At 44.1% G+C, this 22,064-nt stretch overlaps 1 protein-coding gene across 3 annotated transcripts in view; it reads right to left on the minus strand.

Moving 5' to 3' along the window:
- BLNK (B cell linker) overlaps positions 1-22,064 on the minus strand; it is an 80,238-nt gene that overhangs the window by 35,062 nt on the left and 23,112 nt on the right. For all 3 annotated transcript variants that reach the window (XM_001159266.6, XM_001159213.6, XM_009459031.5), the window contains exons 2-5: positions 20,301-20,366; positions 16,052-16,101; positions 4,101-4,141; positions 713-869 (exon numbers count right to left, since the gene is read on the minus strand). In XM_001159266.6, coding sequence (XP_001159266.1) covers positions 713-869; positions 4,101-4,141; positions 16,052-16,101; positions 20,301-20,366 — 314 coding nt within the window. The remainder of the gene's footprint in view (positions 1-712; positions 870-4,100; positions 4,142-16,051; positions 16,102-20,300; positions 20,367-22,064) is intronic.

Consider the following 22,064-nt stretch of genomic DNA (forward strand, 5'->3'; position numbering starts at 1 on the left):
AAAGTTAGCCAGGCGTGGTGGTGGGTGCCTGTGGACCCAGCTACTCGGGAGGCTGAGGCAGGAGGCTGGACCCAGGAGGCAGAGGTTGCAGTGAAGCGAGTTCATGCCACTGCACTCCAGCCTGGGTGACAGAGTGAGACTCTGTCTCAAAACAAAACAAAACAAAACAAAAAAAAAACAGACCCAAGCTGTGTCCATTTAACCCATGAGGCTTATTCCAGGCTTGGGGCTCCTGAGCACCTGTATCCCCTGGTAAAACCGCACAGTCTGGACTAGGCATGGGAGGAAGATGAGGCAGACACTGGGATCCTCGAAGAAGTCTGTTTTGTACAGACTTCTTAAGAGAAATCCCAGAACCTTGAGCACACGAAGCCCTAAAAGTGGGACTAATCTCAGGGTTGCTTTCCCTTGGAGTGTTGGGCGGGAGCACAACCATCAGGGTATGCTGGGTTTGTTTGTTTGTTTGTTTGTTTATGCCTGCTTTCAATGTTCCCGATCTAGGAAAGACGCCTCTTCCCCTGGAATGGGAAAGCCCTACAGCTTGGGATCCTTTACCTCGGAGCCCAGATCCCCTGCTTGGAGGTGGCGGGAGCGGGCGGCTGGCAGAGGCCCTCAAGCAGCAGCCAGGTTTGTCCCCACCCTGCAATCTTGGACACCCCCACCTCCCCATGGGCCTGGAAGGCCGAGTGCCCAGGTCTGCGGGGGACCTCACCTATATACTCGCCTCTGGCGAAGGGCAGGGCTGGGTGAACCGGCCTGGTTTCCTGCTCTACTGGAGGCGGCTCGTAGCTGTCATCAGCGTTCTCCTCGGCGGGCATCACGTACATCTCTGAGTCCGAGTGCTCATCTGGATTTTCATAGTCGCTGTCCTGCAAGTGCAGATGCAGACACTGTGCTCAGCATCCCCGTCTGTGCTGCCTGGCCGTCAGGACCATTCCTGCCTTGGGAGGCCAGAGCAGTGACAGGAGACAAGGCTTGGAGAGGCTGACTTCACAGGGCTAGGCAGCCGGTAAGAGGCAAACCTGGGGTTTGAAGCAGGCCTTTCTGCCTCCAAAGTTTATCGTCTCCACCACTGCACTGTCCTGGGGGGACACAGGAACTACTTAACGCTAATGGGAGCTGACACTCTGTAGATCCACAACGAATAACAAGAGGAGATAATAAAACATATTTTTAAAAGATAGGAAAAGGGCCCAATAAAATAGAATAACCAATGGGTTTTATCTATTATGAATGCTGATCACTGAAGAGAAAATAGGTTTAATACGAAGAGGGTGAGGAGACACACAGGGCCAGCTAGATATCTTTCAGATGAGATTTTTTAAAAATTTCAAGCAGAGTTGGTAAGCTGCAGGGTCAAGGCTTCAAATGGACTCAGAGTTCGCTCTCTTTGTTTTTTTTTTTTTTTTTTCTTTTTTTGAGATGGAGTCTCACTCTGTTGCCCAGACTGGAGTGCAGTGGCGCAATCTCAGCTCACTGCAGCCTCTGCCTCCTGGGTTCCAGCGATTCTCCTGCCCTAGTCTCCCAAGTAGCTGGGATTACAGGCATGCACCACCGTGCCTGGCTAATTTTTTTTTGAAACCGAGTCTTGCTTTGTCGCCCAGGCTAGAGTGCAGTGGCAGGATCTCAGCTCACTGCAACCTCTACTTCCTGGGTTCAAGTTATTCTCCTGTCTCAGTCTCTCGAGTAGCTGGGATTACAAATTGCACCACCACGCCCAGCTAATTTTTGTATTTTTAGTAAAGCTGGGGTTTCACCATGTTGGCCAGGCTGGTCTCAAACTCCTGACCTCAGGTGATCTGCCAACCTTGGCCTCCCAAAGCACTGAGATTACAGGCATGAGCCACCGCGCCTGGCCTGTTTTTTTAAAATCCACATTTCATTTAAGTCCACATTGAAAATACATTGTCATGGTCTGAAGTCCAAATGGCTTAGAAGGATATAAAGTGCAGTCTCCTTCTCAGCCTCTCTGCTTCTCACCGCAGAGGCAGAAAGAGTTACTAGGTTTCTTGTGCATGTTTTTCAGAGATAGTTTATGTATATACCGTTTGTAAATATATTCATGTGGAGGAAATATTTGACTCAGGACATAAGAGGTCCTCTGGCCTCTGTGTCCACCGCCCTCACACTCTGCCTATCACATTGCATGATCTGTACATGACTTTCCACTTGCTCTTTGGCCTGTCGCCTTTCATAAGCAATTTTATATAGCAGGATTTTTTTTCCTGTTGGTCTTTAAAAAAAAAGAATTGTAGGGGTACATAGTAGGTATATATATATATGGGGTATATGAGATATTTTGAAACAGGCATACAATGTGTAGTAATAACATCTGGGTAAATGGGGTATCCATCACTCAAGCATTCATTTTTTGTGTGTGTTATAAACATTCCAATTATATTCTTTTAGTTATTTTTAAATGTACAATAAATTATTGTTGACTGTACTTACCCTGTTGTCAAACACTAGGTCTTATTCATCCTAACTATATTTTTGCACCCATTAACTGTCCCCATTTCCCTCCCCCCACCTGCTGCCCCCTCGACCACCCTTCCCAGCCTCTGGTAAACATCATTCTACTGTCTGTCTTTATGAGTTCAAGTGTTTTAATTTTTAGCTCCTACAAATGAATGAGAACATATAGCAGGATTTTTGTTTAAAATCAAGAAATTCTGGAGGCTTTATTAACAAGCCTGGATTTCATTCTGCGTGCAGTGGGGATCCATCTACTGAAGTCAAAAGAGCTGTGAGTGAATGCTTACTCAGTCTTTAGTACAGCTGGTATCTTCATTTTGGTTGTCTGATTTTGGGGCAAGTAATTCCTTCCTCTCCAGGCTGATTTTATTTTGTGCTTTCTAAGTTCCCTTGTGTGCTCTTTTTCATCCAGCCAGCTTGCTCAGTTTTCTTCTCTTACCTCTGCATGTGGACCAACCAATTTCTTTGCTTTACATGTGGCCGTGTGTGTGTGTGTGTGTGGGTGTGTGTGTGTGTGTTCGTGTGTGCACGCGCGTGCGCAGCCAGCAGGGGGCGCAGCTGCAGTGCATCTCAGGGAGCTGCGGCTGCTGGGCCCCAGGAGGAGCTCCATGACCAAGAGATGGGCAGAAAAGTCACCCCTTCCCCTCATTTTTCTTTTCTTTTTCTGCAGTTGAAGAAGGAGGAACTCCTGTCTTCTGAGACTCTGTATAAACTCCAGGTAGTGTGCACAGCCCAGGGCTGGGCACAGGACTGGAGGTCTGAGTCCTGGGTTCTCATTCCACTGAACTGGGTGATTTTCATTCTCTTGGCCTCAGTTTTCTTATCTGTGAAATGGGTATGTGGTTGTATGGAAGGCTTCTTGGATCCCTTCCAGATCTAAAACTCACAGGTTGGAGCAGGCTAACATTCTGGATGAATTTGATATAAGTGAGGAATAATTATTGTGAAGAAAAGTTTTTAGGATGTCAGGCCTTGCACATTTCAGAGCTACCTCAAAGAGATAATTCTGATACAACATCCCCAGTGTCATCATGGCCAGGTCCCTCTCTCTGTGGCTCCGGAGCTCTGCTAAATGTTCTCTTGATCACAGCAAGCACCTTGGTGGCAAAGAGCCTGGTCCTGAGATCTGAGGGCCTGGGTCTGAATTGTGGAACTGCAAGTGACTGAAACTTTCTATACCTTGGTCCTGGAGGCCCCCTGATGTGCCAGACACTTATTCTTTAGTTGTTGGTTCGTTTAGGGCTCCTGGGCAGGGGTCAGGCAGTGATGGGCACTGGGGAGTTTAGGGCAGAGGCATTTGCTAACTGATATGGAAACATTTAAACAATTTTACACCTGTTTTGGATGTGCTGGTGAGTACTCTGAACACCAGCACTGAAGTTGGGCATAAGAACACCTACCTCAAAGGTTTAAATGAGGTTATGTGTGGAAAGCTCTTAGCCAGGCGCACACTGAGTGCCAGTCAAGTCAGCTGGTATGCAGTATGCCTTGCCTGTAGGTGACCTTTCCAAGTCTTCCCTCTTGGGACGTGCGGCTGACCACCAGCATGTAATTCAGAAATAAGATCTTCAAAAGGCCTCCCATGGGACCCTGATGCCCTCCTGGTCCCAGGAGCAAATACTTACAAAGTCATCGGACCACTGCTCCTCTTCGTCAGCGGGGCTCTCTGCAACAGCAGGGGAGAAGCAGAAGGCACAAGTGTGAGCCTCAGCTGGCCAGCCCCAGCCCATCCACACACACTTCGCACCTGCCTTCCCTTCCCTTTGGGCTTTCTGGTGCCATATACTTGACCTTGGGTTAGTTACTACAATCATATGTTCACTTGCTTTTGACTTTTTAAAAAATATTAATTCTCAAAGCATAGAGAGAAGTCCCACTGGGCAGAGAAATGTGCGTCTGATCCATGGGTGGGCTTTGTTAAGGGACATTTCTGGGTCCCCCAGTAGAGACCTACAATTCATACTATGTGGCTTCTAAGGACTTCAGAGGATGGCGTAGTAGGAACAGCACAGGACAGGGAATCAGACAGACCTAAGTTCTTATCCAGGCTCTGTTCCGAATGCGTTGGAGTGTGGGCAAGACCTCTAACATCTCTGAGCCTCAGTTTCCAGATCTATACAATGAGGGGATCATTTCTGTGATCATCTCTGGCTCTAACTTTGACTTTTCTTGTTAAAAAAAAATTATCCAATGTCTTAGTATGTGCCAGGCAATATTATCAGAGCTTTGCCGTCTTTTAGCCCTCTCAAAGACGCTGTGAGGGGCTGGGCGTTGGGGCTTATGCCTGTAATCCCAGCACTGTAGTCCCAGCACTTTGAGAGGCCAAGGCAGGAGGGTTGCTTGAGCCCAGGAGTTCAAGACCAGTCTGGACAACATGGCAAGGCCCCATCTCTACAAAAAATAAAATAATTAGCTGGGTGTGGTGGTCCATATCTGTAGTTCCAGCTACTTAGCAGGCTGAGATGGGGGGATTGCTTGAGCCCAGGGGGTCGAGGCTGCAGTGAGCTGTGATTGTGCCATTGCACTCTAGCTTGGATGACAGAGTAAGACCCTGTCTCAAAAAAAAAAAAAAAAAAAAAAAAATCACCTAAACCTTGTGAGGAAACTGAGGCCTAGAGCAGATAAGTCACATGCCCAAGGTCAGATAGTGTAATAAATGGCAGAGCCAGGAGTTGAACCCTACAGGTTGCCTTCCACGGGCATGCGCTGAGCCCCCACATGGTGCTGCCTCGCTCCAGGGGCAGGAGGTGCCGTCCTGGGCTCTGCATGGGCATAGAAAAATGGATATGACAGGTTGTGGCCCTTAAGTAGTTTATGAGCTTGTAGAATAAAAAAAGTCTGAATTATGACAGCCCAGGCGAATATTTGACCCCTTTCCCTCCAAAACACATTTAGAGTATGAGAAACTTAGCATCTAGCCTATCACATAAACTGACCTTAGAGGTTAAACGGGATTCACTCTGCTGTGTAGGAATCAAGCAGACACAGGCCCATGTGGCAGAGTGGCTCCATGACAGCACCACAGAGGGTCCCAGCTCCCTCCTGCCCCGCTGAGCAGCCACTGCCACAGAGGATCCAGTGGATGTTCCTAAATTCCCCAGAACCTCAACAGAACCTTTTCTAGTTTTATTTTTATGTTTTTGCTATTCCCCGCTGAGCAGCCACTGCCACAGAGGACCCAGTGGATGTTCCTAAATTTCCCAGAACCTCAACAGAACATTTTCTAGTTTTATTTTTATGTTTTTGCTATTTCTACCCCTGCCACAGCAGACCACCGGACTCCGGAGAGTCAAACATTTGGGGTCTCCAGAGGCACCAGCAAGGAATTGCAGAGGTGAAATGGGGTCAGGAAGGATACTGTGGGATCGGAGTGGCCACATTTTAAGCAATGGCGGCAGCAGCACCCTCTTTTGGGAAAAACATGATAGGTGCTAAGAAAGAGCCTCACTCTACAAGCCAAACATGGGTCACACTTTGACGTGAACAGAAAAGAATTCTTACATTATTCTTTGGGTTGACTAATGCTGAATTAGAGTGTACTGCAATCACTGGGGTTGGCCAAGAAACTCTAGAAGATTGGGTGAATAAATCCTCTTCCCAATATGATTACCTGGCACAATGGGGGAGTACGTTTCTTTTTCTTTTCTAGTCTTTTTTTTTTTTTTTTTTTTTTTTGAGACAGAGTCTCACTCTGTTGCCCAGGTGGGAGTGCAGTGGCACAATCATGGCTTACTGCAGCCTCAACCTCCTTGGTGCAAGCGATCCTGCTACCTCAGCCTCCTGAGTAACTGCACGTGCCACCATGCCCAGCTAACTTTTGTATTTTTTGTAGAGATGGGGTTTTGCCATGTTGCCCAGGCTGGTCTTGAACTCCTGGGTTCAAATGACTCACCTGCCTCTGCCTTCAAAAGTGCTGGGATTACAGGCATAAGCCACTGCATCTGGTCAATATGTTTCTAATACCTTAAGTCTGGGGATCACTGAAGATCAACACTTAAGATGGCAAGAGTTTTTGTAACAACCATTCAAATAGAAACCCTTATAAAATGCCTTTATGAAACCCACTTCCCTGCCTGGATAACTGCATTTGCTCCACCCTTTCTCAGTGAGTGGGGGCCTATTATATGATCAGTCACTGGTGAAAGTAGTGCATTAGCCATCTAACTAGTGTCCCTGTCTCCATTATCTTTCTTCTCCAATCCATCCATCCTACCGTTTGTAGTTATTTTATTAAAATAAAGTTTGGATTACGCTGTTCCTTTCCTTAAGAGTCATCAGTGACTCCCTATGGAATCAAGTAGAGGTTCTGTGGCAACACATTCCAATGCCTCCGCCTTCTGTCCCACCACCGACTTCTTGCGGCAGGCTCCCACGCTCACTAACAGTAACACCAGACAGCTTCCTCCTCCCGTTGTGCACTTTGCTGATTCTCTGCTCTGCTCGTGCCGTTCCTGCAGCCCATCTTCTTTCTTCCATGGAAATCCCTATCACTCCTCCTCCACAAAGTCTACCACAGTCTCTTGTCATAATCAATCACTTCTTTTTCTGGGCCCTCTTGGAAGCTGGTGGCACCGTGATGTCACATGTACTTCGTTCTGTCCTGTGCTGTGATTAAGTTGTTCATGTCTCTCTGTACTGAAAATAAGGCCTATCTAATTTATCTTTGCATCTGGACAGAATTTTGCATTTGTAATTAATGTATTAATAAATGTGTGAACTAATAAATGACTCAAACAAAGGAACATTAGGATAGCAACAATAGATTTCATTTACTGAACACTTCCTATGTGCTGGGTGCCAGGCTAAGTGTTATAAAAGTATATTCTTATAACAGCACTATGTGGTAGGTGTTATTTTTATCTCTATTTTACAGTGGAGAAACTTGGTTTTGAAAGAGGTTGTAAAACCTGCCTGAGGCTACTTGGCTAGTGAGTTTGGGAGCTCGATTGGAAGCCAGGCTGTGTTGGCTCCTGCAGCTGAAATCTCATCTGAGCCACTTAGCCCTCTGCTGAGCACTTAGATAAAACTTTGGTGAAACGAGAATGACCCAATCCAGACATCTTGGCACATGGAGACAGAAAAGAGAGAAAAGCATCATACGGTATGGGATAGAGGTTGTTTGTTGGTGCCCCATTGATTCCTAGCTAGACTATCTACTTCAGGTCCCAAGTGGAACTCACAGCATCATATTCATAAAGTTACAGTCTTGCAGGCAATTGCCAAGACTAAAAAGCATGGGAGTCCAAGGTATTAGGTCCAAAACAGTAGTCAGTTTTCCAGTATCTCAGGGAGCTTCCCAAAGTGCACAGGTGGTAGTTTAGAGCCAGGCTTTCTAGGTTCAAATCCTGGCTCTGACCTTTACAAGCTGCTTGGTCTTGGACCAATAATTTAATATTGTTTAAAGCTTCATTTCCTCACCTGTAAAGCAAGGATAAGAACAGTGCCTGTATCATATTTTTGTGAGAATCAAATAATAAAATACATCTGAAGCTCTTAGCAAAGCCTGGCACACAGTAATGCTTTAGTAATGTTACCGTCATCTTGAGCATTGCAAAGAATGCCTCAATTAACACTCAAAACACCACTGATTCTAATTTACTCCCACGTCAATCACACACTATGGCTACCACAAAGGCATGGATCCAAGAAAGCCTCTATTGTAGTGAGTAAAATTTGGGGGAGAAGTTCAAGCTTCATGTGGGCCAGGTGGTTTGATTTTGTTTGTGTGATTCCATGGTCTCTACCAGGAAGCTGAGATCCTGGGCGGGCCCTCTTGTCAGTTAAAGCCTTTCCTATGGTGTGGTTTACCTGGTTTGGGGCTTATGCTCCATTTACCATGTCATAATCCCATGCCACACAATAGAGGGACTCCTCCCTTTGCCTGACCCAGGTTTTAAGATTCATGTAGCCCTCCCCATCCTGTGGGCACAGCACCAGACACAAGGAGATGTGAGAATGGCCACAGCGGCCCACATTTGGGCTTAAGCTCTGGGGTCAGACTGCCTAACTTAGAATCCTTATTCTGCCATTTTCTAGGAGTGAGATCTTAGCTGAATTGCTTCACCTCTGGGCCTCAGCTTCCCCTTTGCTAAAATGGACATTATTAATCGTGCTTAGAAGAGTATCTGACATAGAGTAAAGGGCTCAATGAATGTTAGCTATTACAATGAATTTACAGTCTCTGCAATTCTCAGAACAATCTAAAGGATAGGTATTCTTATCCCCAGGTCAGAAATTGGAGGCTCACTCAAATTACAAAACTGTTCCAAGTTCACACAGTGCTTAGGGAGCAAAGCCAGGATTCCAACCCAGGCCTAAAGGACCTCAGAGTCCAAGGTCTTCTCACCAAGCCACACTTCATAATACAAATAAAGACTAAGGGCCAGAAGAATGACCACATGAGACTGAGGACAACTCAGGGCCATGTAGTTTTTCTGAGAAATGTCCCCACACCTGGAATCATTGCCAGGAGCGGGGAAAGTTCAGAGAAAGGTGTGCCCAGTGACAGCCAAAAACTTGCATGAGGCCATGTGCCTGAGGTGGGGCCGAATGGGGCCTTGAAGGATGAGCAGGATTTGGGTGAGAGAATAAGGATGAAGGAGTGTGTCTTCCTCCATCATCTGAGAGAGGGGCTTATGTGTCAGCCCCAGAAGCAGGGCTTAGAGGCAGATGTGTGCAGAATGAATGTGCTGGGTTGGAGAGGGACAGGAGATTCTGCTGAGCACTCACACAAATCTGATGTGCTGCCGGCCAGTGGGGGCTCCAGCCATAGTGGACACCGCAGGCTCCAGTGACAAGCTGAGATGGGGAGCTGATGAGGTTGGTGTTTAGGAACTCAGGCATGGAAAGATGAAAGCTGATCCAGACCAGGGGGTCTGGGAATGGGAAGGGATGGCTGGAAGGACAGTACAGGACTCTGTGGTGGTGGCTGGGGCAAAGGGAGTATGAATCCAGCCTCTCAGTTCTGAGTCAATAGGAGCACCAGAGCCCCTGGGGCAGATGCTGGTGGCATCACAGCATGTCTGACATTCTGCCTCAGCTGCAGCCCTGATCCTGCTCTGGAGGCTACCCGGCCGCCAGACCCTGCCCATCTCTCCCCCAACAGAGCAGGTGGTGGCATGCAGGGAGCCAGTGGGAAGACCGCAGCAGGACACAGAAGGAAGGAAAGAGGGAGGGTGGGCCAGTTGTGGTGGTGGGGACAGACACTGAAAAGGAACAGAAAGCAGAACTACAGAGGCTGCAGGGGAGGCGGTGGGTGGCCAGTCCCACCAGTGCCGCCCTAAGAGGAGAAAGGGACATGATTTAATGTGGGGAACTGAGGACAAGACCCAGATTCAGGCTGGCTGGGAGAGGTGTTCTGAGTCTAAATACTTAACATCTTAGGCCAGGCATGGTGGGCTCACACCTGTAATCCCAGCACTTTGGGAGGCCAGGGCAGGAGGATCACTGGAGGCCGGGAATTTGAGAACACCCTGGACAACATAGTGAGACATTGTCTCTACAAAAAAGATTTTAGAAAATTAGCCAGGCATGGTGGCACATGCCTGTGGTCCCAGCTACTCAGGAGGCTGAAGCAGGAGGATCACTTGAGCCCAGGAGGTTGAGGCTGCAGTGAGCCATGATTGTACCCCTGGACCCCAGCCTGGGTGACAGGGCGAGACCCCGTCTCAAAAAAAGAAAAAAGAAATACTTATCATCGTAGAAACTCCCTTTGTCTGTATGTCTATTCATCCCTTCACAGGATCATTAACAGAGGGGTGGGGGTACAGCAATGGGGAACATAGTCCTGGCTCAGCCATCACCTCACTGCATGACCTCAGGAGTCACTTTGCCTCTCTGGTCTCCAGTTATTCCTAAAATGAGAAGCTTGGGTTGGGCAATCCTTCAGGAGTTTCTAAGCTTTAAAATACCTTTGAGCCCAAGTGTCATTCCTCTATTCTTAGTTCCCTATGGCAGGACTGATGTTGGATATAGCTCTCCCATGTCAGCGTAAGACCAGTACCTCCAGGGGAATATGGACAGGGAGACAGAAAACCAGGTAAATGCTGGCTCCACTAGGAGCACCAGGCCCATGACAAAAGCAATGTTAAATCTCACTTCTTTAGTGGACAAAGGATTGTTATGCATACCCCATACTTCTGTGTGGGCATTTACCCAAGAATCCCTGTCCAAGTGCCTTCTTTGCTCTGGATTTTTATTTTTTCCATGTAAGTGAGTTTGCCACCCCTCCACCCTATATTTGCTCTGATCTCCTCCCTGCATGATAGCAGAGCCAGAGGAGTCACACGTGGACCTCCCAGGGATGCCACCCCATCAGAGCCCTGGACATCAGAGCCCAAGAGTGCAAGAGAGGGGCTCTGTTCAGTTCTGACTCCTCAAGGACTTGTGGGGTAACCAATGGGGCATCTGCAGTGATCCCAGCAGACTCTCGGGCACCATGACTGGTCTCTCCCTGACCTCCATCCCCAGCCAGACCTCAGACTTCAAAGATACCGAAGGCTGTTCAACTGTGAAAGCTCAGGAACTGGGAAGCGAGTTCTTGCATTAATGTCAGGAGCTCTAGTGCCTTCAGAATAAGAAAAAAGTTCCCCCAAAAGCATGAACACTTGAGCTTGGGTCAAAGCAAGGAGCTGCAAAATGGGAGTCTGGGATGGGTTTTCCTCTTAGTGGCTGCAGTCACCTTGGACAGGATACTTAATGTCCTTGAGACACATTTTCCTCATCTGCAAAACCGAGATCATAATTTCTATATAACGGTGCTAATGAGAAGATTAAATGAGATATGTCTGTGAAGAGCTTAGCTTAATGCCCAGAACAGAGTCAATACTCAACAGATTTTGGATATCTTCCCTTCCCACAGCAATGCCAGCTGCTTGGGGCAATGCATTCTGCCCAGTGGGCCAGCAGTTCCTTAGGGGCAATGTTTCCTCCTCAGGGAAAGACTGAACTGGGATTGCTGGGTCTGAACTGAAGGCAGCAGGCTCCACACTGGCCTGACCTGCATCCCTGGAGGAGACCCAGCTCTCCATTCTTTGTGTAATTCAAGCTTTGTCCTTCTGTACTCTAACTAGGGAAGAGGGTATGGTGACTCTTTTACTGACCTCCTGTGGGGCAGTTGCTGGTCCTTTCTATCCTCTGCTCTCTGAAGGTCAGCATCACCAAGGTCAACACACTCTTGGCTTAGAGGATTTTGGGAAGCCATTTGTTTCCAGAACTGGAAAGAGGACATAAATCCAATGTGTGGGGGGAAAATGGCTGGAGCATTTCAGGAGCCTTTGGTGGATCAAGTGCTCCACAGGGCACGTGATTGGCCTCCCAGGCTCAAGAAGTCTGGTGGGCTCTGGCCTCCACACACTACAGTTTCCAAGATCCTAAAGACTCCCCAGGTTCAGGAGGAGCTCTCAGGGCTGATTTCTGAGGCCCTGGACTTGCAGCTGTGCAGAAACCTCAAGGCTCAGGGGAAGCAGCTGGAAATGCTCCTGGGATGTGAACTGGGGTGGGGGAGAGAACGGCAAGGGAGGATGCTAACTGCAGGTGGTGATGGTGGTTTTGGACCATTTCCGGGGATTGAGTGTAAGAGCAGGGGAAACTGGGCAAGGCCCCAGTCATCTGGCAAAGCAATAAGATGCATTTCCGAGACCCTGGAACATCAATGGATTTGCAGGGGTCAGGGATTAAGGGAATAAAATCTACTTGTCTTTCAGTTCAGGAAAGGCAATAGGGACAGAGATGGTGGTTTATAGCAGGGTTTCTTAAATGTGATTTACATTCAGATCCCCTGGAGATCTTGCTAAAATGTAAATTCTGATCCAGTAGTTCTAGGGTGGGGCCAAGATTCTGCATTTCTAACAAGCTCCAGATGAGGTTGATGCTGTCTTGCTGGGAATCAAACTTTGTGTTGCAAAGGCTTAGAAGATCCTGTTGGGCCACACTTCTGCATTCCAGGAGAGATTAAATGTTCTGACATCAAGACTATTTGGAAGGGTTCCAGGAAAGGGAGCAGGTGTCTGAGGACAAAAAAGAGAACACTTCAGAGCATCAGGGATATTGGAAGATGTGAATGCCTAAAGCCAGGGAATGTTAGGAGATGCTCACTTTATCACTGGGCCCTGAGCCCCAGAGATCTGTGTTTCTGCAGGAGTGCAGAACAATTAGTATTAGAGGGGACCTGACAGATCTTCTAGTTCAGGCCTGCATAATATAGATGAGGAAAGGAGCATGAGATGCCCAAGATTACACAGCCAGTTAGTGGCTAAGCCGAAAGACCTTGTATGTGGGCTCAGTGGTTTGCAGTTCCTCTTGTTAGCAATGTAGAGCCATGAAAAGATTTAAAGAGAATTTTATTTCAGAACAATTTTCTGGTGGAAGTTGAGAGGACCACATGCAATCAGGAATTAAGCAGATTACTTAGAGCCTTCTACCCTAGGACAAGCAAGAGATGATGAAGGCCTTAGCTGTAGCAATGGGAATAGAGAGGGAAAAATACTTAAGAGGCATTTAAGAGCAAATCAATGAGATTTGGAGATTAATTTTTGTAGAAGGTGAGGGAAAAGGAGGCATCAAGGTTGATCCCAAGTGTGTGGGTTAGGCAAAAGTATGAATAATAGATGGATGCTACCTCCCTTTTCCCCACGCAGAAATAGAGGGAAAGGAGAGGGCCTGGGTGGGTGGATCAGCAGGCAGACAGGTGAGTGTGAGGGGACAATCAGGAGGGAGGTCCACCCTGAAATCAGATATGTCAGTCCACTTAGGTTTCCAACAACTGTCTCTGAACTCCTGGAATCTGTGTCCAGCATCTCTGATGCTGTTGGTTCATCTAAAAGTGGCAAATATTCCTGCACATTTGTCCCCGAATCCTCAAATTAAATGTCACCTTCTCAGACAGATCTTCCCACACCACCTAAGCTCTTCTCCTACCCCACACTGATTCCCCACCATTGCACTCTTCCATCTTCCCTCACAGCAGGTACCATGTTTGCTAATTTATATTTACCTGTTTGCTTTCTTGTTTCTTATCTGACTCCCCACTAGTCATTCAGCACTGTAAGGTCAGGGGTTGTGTGTTGTTCCCCACTCCAGATCTAGCACAGTGACAGTCACACAGGACATACTCATGAAACACGTGTTGAATGAATCAGAAAATGTGCGAAACAGCTGAAGTACCTGGAGATGTTTATCCCAGAGAAGAAACCACTCAGATGGCCTAACTTCTTAATTCTCTCCTTTGAAGTTGCACAGGACAACTCTATTTCTATTTTTCTTAATATTTTTTTCTTATATTTTAAGAGATGGGATCTCGCTATATTGACCAAGCTGGTCTTAAACTCCTGGCCTCAAGCAATCCTCCCATCTTGGCCTCCCAAAGTGCTGGGATAACAGGTGTGAGCCCCTGCGCCTGGCTCTACTTTTCTTAATATTTAAAGGCTTGAACTGTGTGGCCATCAGGATAGACATAGGAAGTCACAAGGAAATGGATTGTATCTATATCCAGCCAGGGCTGCCTGTCCCTTGCTAAACCATGGGAAACCATCACAGAAAGTGTCCAAGCAGAAGCTGGGCCTTGTGTGCGGAGGTGCATGGTGGTGGGATAGGGGTTAAGCCCTGGATCAGATATTGGTCTACACGACCTCTGGGGTTCCTTTTAAACCCAAGACTCCATGATTTTATAATTTTCCCATCAAACTTATTTAGTTCTTTAACAGGTTGAGTCTGCTTTGGTTTCTTTTCTTTATTTAGAACTTGGAAGGAAGAATGTGTTTGTTCTCATGTAACTAGGAAGCTTCCTTGACTTATTGATTAGGTAGATATTAAAGCCCAGAACAGGGTCCCTCTTTTAGTGCCAGGCTGTACTGGCATCCCCTGACCAACTGTCTAAACTTGCTGACTGATTGGCAGGGTGATGCCAATAACTACTCTGTGAATTAGTGAGTGGTCCAACAGGCCTGTAACCAGACTTGGGCAGGTTGGTCAGCATTTCTCAGTGTGATAAGATTCCCTTAGGAGGAACTGCACTATCTGACTTATTGCTATCTTGATCAGTGGCCGAAAAAATAAAATAAAATAGTAAGCATCATTTAAGGTTATGGTTTGGTTTTAGGCTGTTGCCCTGTTGAGAATCATCAATGATGTCTGTAGCTCTGTGGTTTTCACTGAGGGATATTCAGGAAATCTTTATAATTAATGCTATAGAAAGAGATTTTAAAACTATCCTCCAACATATTTGTTCTAATAAAGAAATGTGTATTGAATATTTTACTTGGCTCACCACTGCCAGAAACACTACAAATCTCAAAACTAACCCTTCTTTCCTGCCAAAGTTGATCCTAGTTGGAATGAGGTTGCAGGCTAAACTTAGAGAGGACTGAGGGTCAGCAATGTGCCAGCAATAATTTATTACCCCCACCCCTTCAACAATCCTCAAGTATCAATTTAAACAGCTTTTGATGGAGGAAGTAGTCTCTTCCCCACTTACACCACACTCCCAGCCACAGATTAGATTAATTAGTGCTGCTGTGGAATTCCACAGAACTTTGTGCTTCCCCTATCACTGAATTGTAATTACTTTTCTTTTCTTTCTTTTTTTTTTTTTTTGAGACAGGGTCTCACTCTGTTGCCCTGGCTGGATTGCAGTAGCATGATCACATCTCACTGCAGCCTTGACCTCAGTGATCCTCCCACCTCAGCCTCCTGAGTAGCTGGGACTACAGGTGCATGCCACCACACCTGGATAATTTGCATTTTTTGTAGAGACAGGGTTTTGCCATGTTGCCCAGGCTGATCTCAAACTCCTGGGCTCAAGCAATCTGCCTTCCTCAGCCTCCCAAAATGCTAGGATTGCAGTTGTGAGCCACTGCACCTGGGCCTATAATTACTTTTAACATAATTGATATGGTTTTTCTGTGTACCCCCCAAATCTCATCTTGAATTGTAGCTCCCATAATTCCCACATGTTGTGGGAGGGACCTTGTAGGAGATAATTGAATCATGAGTGCAGTTTCCCCCATACCGTTCTGGTGGCAGTGAATAAGTCTCACAAAATCTGATGATTTTATCCAGGGTTTCCCCTTTCTCTTGGCTCTCATTCTACCTTGCCTGCCGCCATGTAAGACATGCCTTTTGCCTTCCACTATGATTGTGAGGCCCCCCCAGCCATGTGGAACTGTGAGTCCATTAAACCTCTTTTTCTTTATAAATTACCCAGTCTCGGGTATATCTTTATCAGCAGTGTGAAAACAGACGAATACAATAATCTATCTTCCCTTCTGGACTATAAATTCCTCAAATGTAGAGTCTATCTTTAACTTTTAGCACTGTATTCCTGCCTCAGATCTGTGTGTGCCTGGCACATGGAAGATGTTTAATAAGTGACCAATAAATAGGTGGGTGGATGGATGGATAAAAAAACTACATCTCCACTGTAGTCAAAATGCCTAATAGATTTAGTCATTCTTGAAATTAGAAAAGATACCTTTTGTTTTCAAATGAGGATAGCGTATTTCCCTTTCCATAAGCCTAAATGTAAATATGAACATTAAATTAGTCAAGAGTCAGTTAAAGTATCTGAGAAATACCTTACCTGAAGCGTAGTCCCTTCGAGGAACACTTGGAGGTGCTTTGACTTTTAGCCTGGAAGTAACAACCATGAGACAAAAGGTCAGTGAGCAGAACAATGATGGTCAAAGCCGATGCTAGAAGCTGATATAGACAGAATAGATAGACAACTAATAGCATAATGGCTTCTCTTGGACCCATCAATGGACAGATTTGATGTATTATAAATGTAGTGAAGCCATTAGTCAGGGGTTTTCCACCTCTCCCCATCTCCCCAGTGCATGCACAATGTGGCTATGACTTGGCAAAGGTGAAGTCAGGTGGAGAAGGGCTCAGAGAGGTCAGAATATGATAATAATAAGCACTGAGTTCAGAGGTTCAAGGAAGATAAATGTTGATTGGTTGGTAAGGTAAGTGTTGATAAGAAGGTAAGATAAGATGGACTATATTTTAATGACTTACAAATGTTTAACAGGAAAAAATCAGCTACAATAAGCGTTTTGGTTGTAGGTTGGGCTAAAATTATGTTTGCACCATTTTAAAAACGCAAATAAGCCAGACACACTGGCTCATTTCTGTAATCCCAGCACTTTGGGAGGCCAAGGCAGGAGGATCACTTGTGCCTAGGAGTTCAAAACCAGCCTGGGTAACATAGTGAGACTTCATCTCTACAAAAAAATAAACAAAATGAGCCAGCCATGGTGGCATGCACCTGTGGTCCCAGCTACTTGAGGGGCTAAGGTGGGAGGATCACTTGGGCCCCAGAGGTCAAAGCTGCAGTGAGCCATGATCACGCCCCTGTACTCCAGCTTGGGCGACAGAGCGAGACACTGTCTTTAAAAAGAAAAAAAAGCCGAACAAGTGAACAGTGAGTGTCTCAGGATTGGAGATTATGAGACTTAGCATATTTAGTATTCAACTTGTTTTAAGCACTCTCAAAACTTTACTAAAGTAAAGGTGCTTTAGTACCTTTATGCACATATGAAATGTGCTAGTCACAATCCTTCTTCATTCAATAAAAGAAGAAAACTGAAATTACATTTTAGAAAACTATTCCAAGTTTTGTAAGTTCTGATACCTCCCTTTCCACTACTTGAAATGAGTAAGGTTTATAGTCAATTATTTTTAATAATTATTACCCATTTTAACTAAGAATTATTTGCTTAATGAAATTTAAAATATACATAAATAAAACTTATATCCAGTAGCCTTTATTTACTAAAATATCATATCCTTCTATAGAAGCAGTATAACTGCTATTATATACAAACTTTTCATGTTTTGAAAAAAAAAGCATAGAAATTTGTGTTTGATTAAAAAATGCACACAAAAAGAATTTACAAACCAAAATTGTAATTTGCAAAAATAACAATACGTATATTTACATAGAAATTCTGGTTTTCTTTTTCTCATAGGCTCTCAATATCTATTATTTCATTCAATTCTCCTCACAAGCCAGCAGGGTGGGCTGGGAAGATACTATCATTAGGCCCATGATGAGGTATAGAGACAGAGATCATCCAAGGTGTTGCAAGGAAGAAAAACAAAAACAAAACTGGGTCTGGTGCCCAGGTTGGTTCAAGGAATAGTAAAATTTCCAAAAGCACAAACCACCTGTTATCCATTATTACTATCATTTCATAAAACAAAAGGAAGGGTATTTTAATACCCCCAAATCATCTCAGAATAAAGGAAAAACTCACTAAAGGACTGTTGGCCACTCAACACTAGGAATAAAAGGCATAGTTGAACTTTGTTCTGTAGCTGGCTGCTGCGCACAACCCCCAACACTTCATGGTCCTTATTTTCTCACGCGGCCATAGACCAGTGAAAACTCTGTCACAGTCTTGTGTTAGGGAACCAGCGTGTTCAAGCGTGCTTCCTCCGTTCAGGGTAGCACCTGTGGCCTGGCTTCAAGTAAAAGTGTAACTGCAAGTCACTTTGAGCTAAAGGGCCCCTGACGTCACCTGGGGTAATGACAATGGTGGCCATAATTTCCAGGCTGAGAAGAAACATGGTTTGTCATGTAAAAGTGCTTTGGTCATCCAATGGGCAGAATGTTTGAAATAGAGGCTGTTATAAAAAACTTGAGCTCCACAGCTGCTGTAAATATGACTGGCCATGGAATAGAGAGACATTTTATGCAGAGGCTTCATGTTATTGAGAACTGGTGTATTGTAAAACTGGCAACTGGGGGCCATGGAATAGAGAAACATTTTATGCAGAGGCTTCATGTTATTGAGAACTGGTGAACTGTAAAACTGGCAACTAGAATTGCTAGTGATTGTAACAAGGACTGTCTCATAAAGAATGAGACTCTATCTGTAGCAGAAATAATAAGCAAAAATCATCACACACCTCTCCCACTCATCAGACAGAACATGAAGCCAAATTCTCCTCCTCTGTAAGATGACCACCACCTCACAAGCAGAAGGCCATTTATGTTTTATGATGGTCACTTATGCATAGAGACTCATTTACATTTCATAGTCTGGAAATACCACCAAAAGTGATTTCTTATTTTTAATTTTAGCATAGATTAAAACGAATAAGGATGCTCTTTTGAATGCATAGAGAAATGAACTTCTATAAACTATTTTTTGGTCCAAAATTTGGGGAGAAAAATTTGGTAATAGCAATTAAAACTTTAAGGACACAACTTCTTCCATTTGGAAATTTCATTTTAGGAATTTAGCCTACTGGTATATTCAAGGTCTGCAATGAACATTTATTAAAGTATTATTCATGACATTTAAATTGGAGGAAACAACCAGAGAATTTTGATTGCTATTATCAAATTGCTATCCAAAAATGTTGTACCGGTTTAAATTCAAATCCCCCCTTAAAGATGGCCACCAATATTTAGCTAGTTAATTGAATTGTAATATATTTAAGGTAGACTATTAAATCATCTGTTCAGAAAAGAATATGGTTAATTTTTACTTACTAACAAATAAAGATGTCCATGAAATAGCTTAAGTAAAACCAACAAAGCAAGTTGGTAGAATGGCGTATGCACTATGATACCATTTATGACGAAAATGTGTGTGTATAGTATGTACAATGTCAGTGTATGTATGTATGTGTTTAAGCACACACATACATACATATATACATACTTATACACACATACATACATATATATACACACATTGAACTTACCATGACAATGTCCCTTTCTGGGGAGTAGGTTAAGATGGAGATATAAGGAAATGGGAGATTTTGACATCATACAATTCTGGCCTCTTTGATTTTTTTTCCCTGGTGAATCCGTATTAGTTTTATTTAAAAAATTTAAAGACTTAACAGAATACCATTTCCCATTTTCTCTTGAAAGAGACTTACCTACTAAGGTATATAAGACCTACTAAGGTATGTCTGCCTTAGATTTTGAGTGGCAAATGCAGATATGTACAATTTTTATTCTCTTTAAAAAAAAAAGCTTAAGAGTTTTTGATGTACAAGGAGTTTTGAGATGCTAGCTTTCCCTCTCCAAGTGCCAATTGAAAAGTTCATTTTCAGGTAATAATTCAAAAAGCAGAAATCAAAATATGGAAAACTGGCTGAGCGCAGTGGCTCATGCCTGTAATCCCAGCACTTTGGGAGGCTGAGGCGGGCGGATCACCTGAGGTCAGGAGTTCAAGGCCAGCCTGACCAACATGAAGAAACCCTGTCTCTACTAAAAATACAAAATTAGCCAGGTATGCTGGCACGTGCCTGTAATCCCAGCTATTTGCTGGGCCAAGGCAGGAGAATCGCTTGAACCCAGGAGGCAGAGGTTGCGGTGAGCCAAGATCGCTCCATTGCACTCCAGCCTGGGCAACAAGAGCGAAACTCCGTCTCAAAAAAACAAAAAAGCAAAAACAAAAACAAAACCCCCAAAAAAGGAAAACTCACATGGCATCTTGAAGAAGCTAGGGCTGTGTTTTGTAACTTTTCATTTGGATTTCTCCATACATGTTTTCATAGCCCTTAGCTAAATGGTTATAGAAATGATTTTCCTGCTTTGACATTTGTTAGGCACCTTGAATGGGCATAGCTCACCTTCCCTGCAGTGAGAAGGAAAATCAAAGTCCACTGAGTACAACTGCTCTCACTTGTCCTGTTCCAGAATGTAGACCTGGCCACCATGGATTCCAGCCAATAGTAAAGAAGGGTTACGTGCTAAAGAGGTAGAAACTTCTCATCCAGGTAACAGAGAAATTTGTTTTCTTCCATGTAGCACATGTTGACTTATTTTATATAATTAAGTATTTAAATAGAGGTGAACTTACTTTTTGATTTTATTCATTATTCCACCTTCATTGTTTTTAATATCGTGGACCATCTTTTGAAGCTGCCTGTAAAAAACAAAATTAAACATAAGATATTAATAACCAGTCTGACTTTTTTTAAAAAGTCTTCTACTCTTCTCAAATACAAAAAAGGGGAAAAAACCCTACCAAAACAACCTCCAAATAGGATGAATTATATTGTATTTAATTAAATTGACCATCTGCTACTTTAGCAAAGGAGAAGCGTGACTGATTCTATAAGGAATATGGTCACTGGGCTGTGTCCCCCTCCGTTGGGATGTCTGGACCAGTCTCAGGCTGTGAAGAAAGATATTCTGATTCTTGCTCATTGTCTTAGAGCATCCACGTTACGAAGATAGATGCTACTCTGTGGACATAGCAGAGGCTTCAATCAGGCCCAAGGTTCTTTTTTGTTAAATGTTAGTAGGTAGCATCTATTAAAACTTCCATTTAAATTTACTCCTACCTAGGAGTCATAAAGAAAATGACTATTAAATCTGGCTGATATTTGAAACTTCTGTAGAACAAAAAGGAATATTGAGGCAGGAGAATAGGGTCTGGAGGCAGGGAACCTAAGGCCAATTTTCACTGACTTCCTAGAACTGAATCAAATGGAAAACCCCACCTCTCCATGCACAAGTAACAAAAGGATCAGAGGCTACTACCTTTGCACTGCGTTGTAGATGAAAAATGGAAAGTGCCTCTGATTGATCCCCTCCTGTAACCAATCAGACTGGTCCCAGGCCAAGTCTTCCTGTGTAACTTTGTACCTTAACTTCAGCATCTGATTGATCACCTTCTGCAACCAGTCAGACTGGTCATGGGCCACTCCTTCATTTACATAGGATGTAACCAAGTAACCAATGGGAAACCCCTAGAAGGAAAATTCTGTAACCAGTGCTCTTGAGCCACTTGGTCAAGCCCATTCCTACTCTGTGGAGTGTACTTTCATTTCAGTAAATCTATGCTTTCATTGTTTCATTCTTTTGTTACTTTGTTTGTGCATTTTGTCCAATTCTGCGTTCAAAATGCCAAGAACCTGGAAGACTCATAGTCAAGACCCTCCACTGCTAACAATATGTATCAAGACCCTCCACTGGTAAGAATATGTACAAAATCAAAAGATAAATGACATGCTGAAAGAAATATTTGCAACATATAGTAATAATAATAAGAACTACATATTAGTTTGCTGCAAAAGTAATCACGGTTTTTGCCACTAGAAGTAATGGCAAAAACTACGATTATTTTTGCACCAGCCTTTCTCGATTTACAAAGAAATCTTACAACTCAGTAAGAAAAAGAGAAATAGTTCAATAGAAAAATGAGCAAAAGATATGAACACACAGCTAACAGAAAACAAATACAAGTGGTCAATAGACCAATGAAAAGATATTGAACATCACTTATATTTAAACAAATCTAAATCTAAACAACAGTGAGATGTCTTTTTGCCTATCAGACTGGCAAAACATAACAAGTGTGATAATATCCAATGTTGAGAAAGTAAATTGTTACAATCAAATCTGTCAAGATTTAAAACGTCCATGACTTTTGACCCAGCAATTGGACTGCTAAGAATTGGTCTTATGAAAATGGTCACAAAATGATATCAGTATATACATATAAGCATGTTTATTGCAACATGATGTGTAAGAACTCTCTAATCTTCTCCCTGCTTCTTCTGCCCTCCCCACAACCATAACTCTGAAAACAACCCAATGCTCATTAATCATTAAAAGG

Source organism: Pan troglodytes, chromosome 8 (genome assembly GCF_028858775.2).
Source record: "Pan troglodytes isolate AG18354 chromosome 8, NHGRI_mPanTro3-v2.0_pri, whole genome shotgun sequence".
Lineage (NCBI taxonomy): Eukaryota > Metazoa > Chordata > Mammalia > Primates > Hominidae > Pan > Pan troglodytes.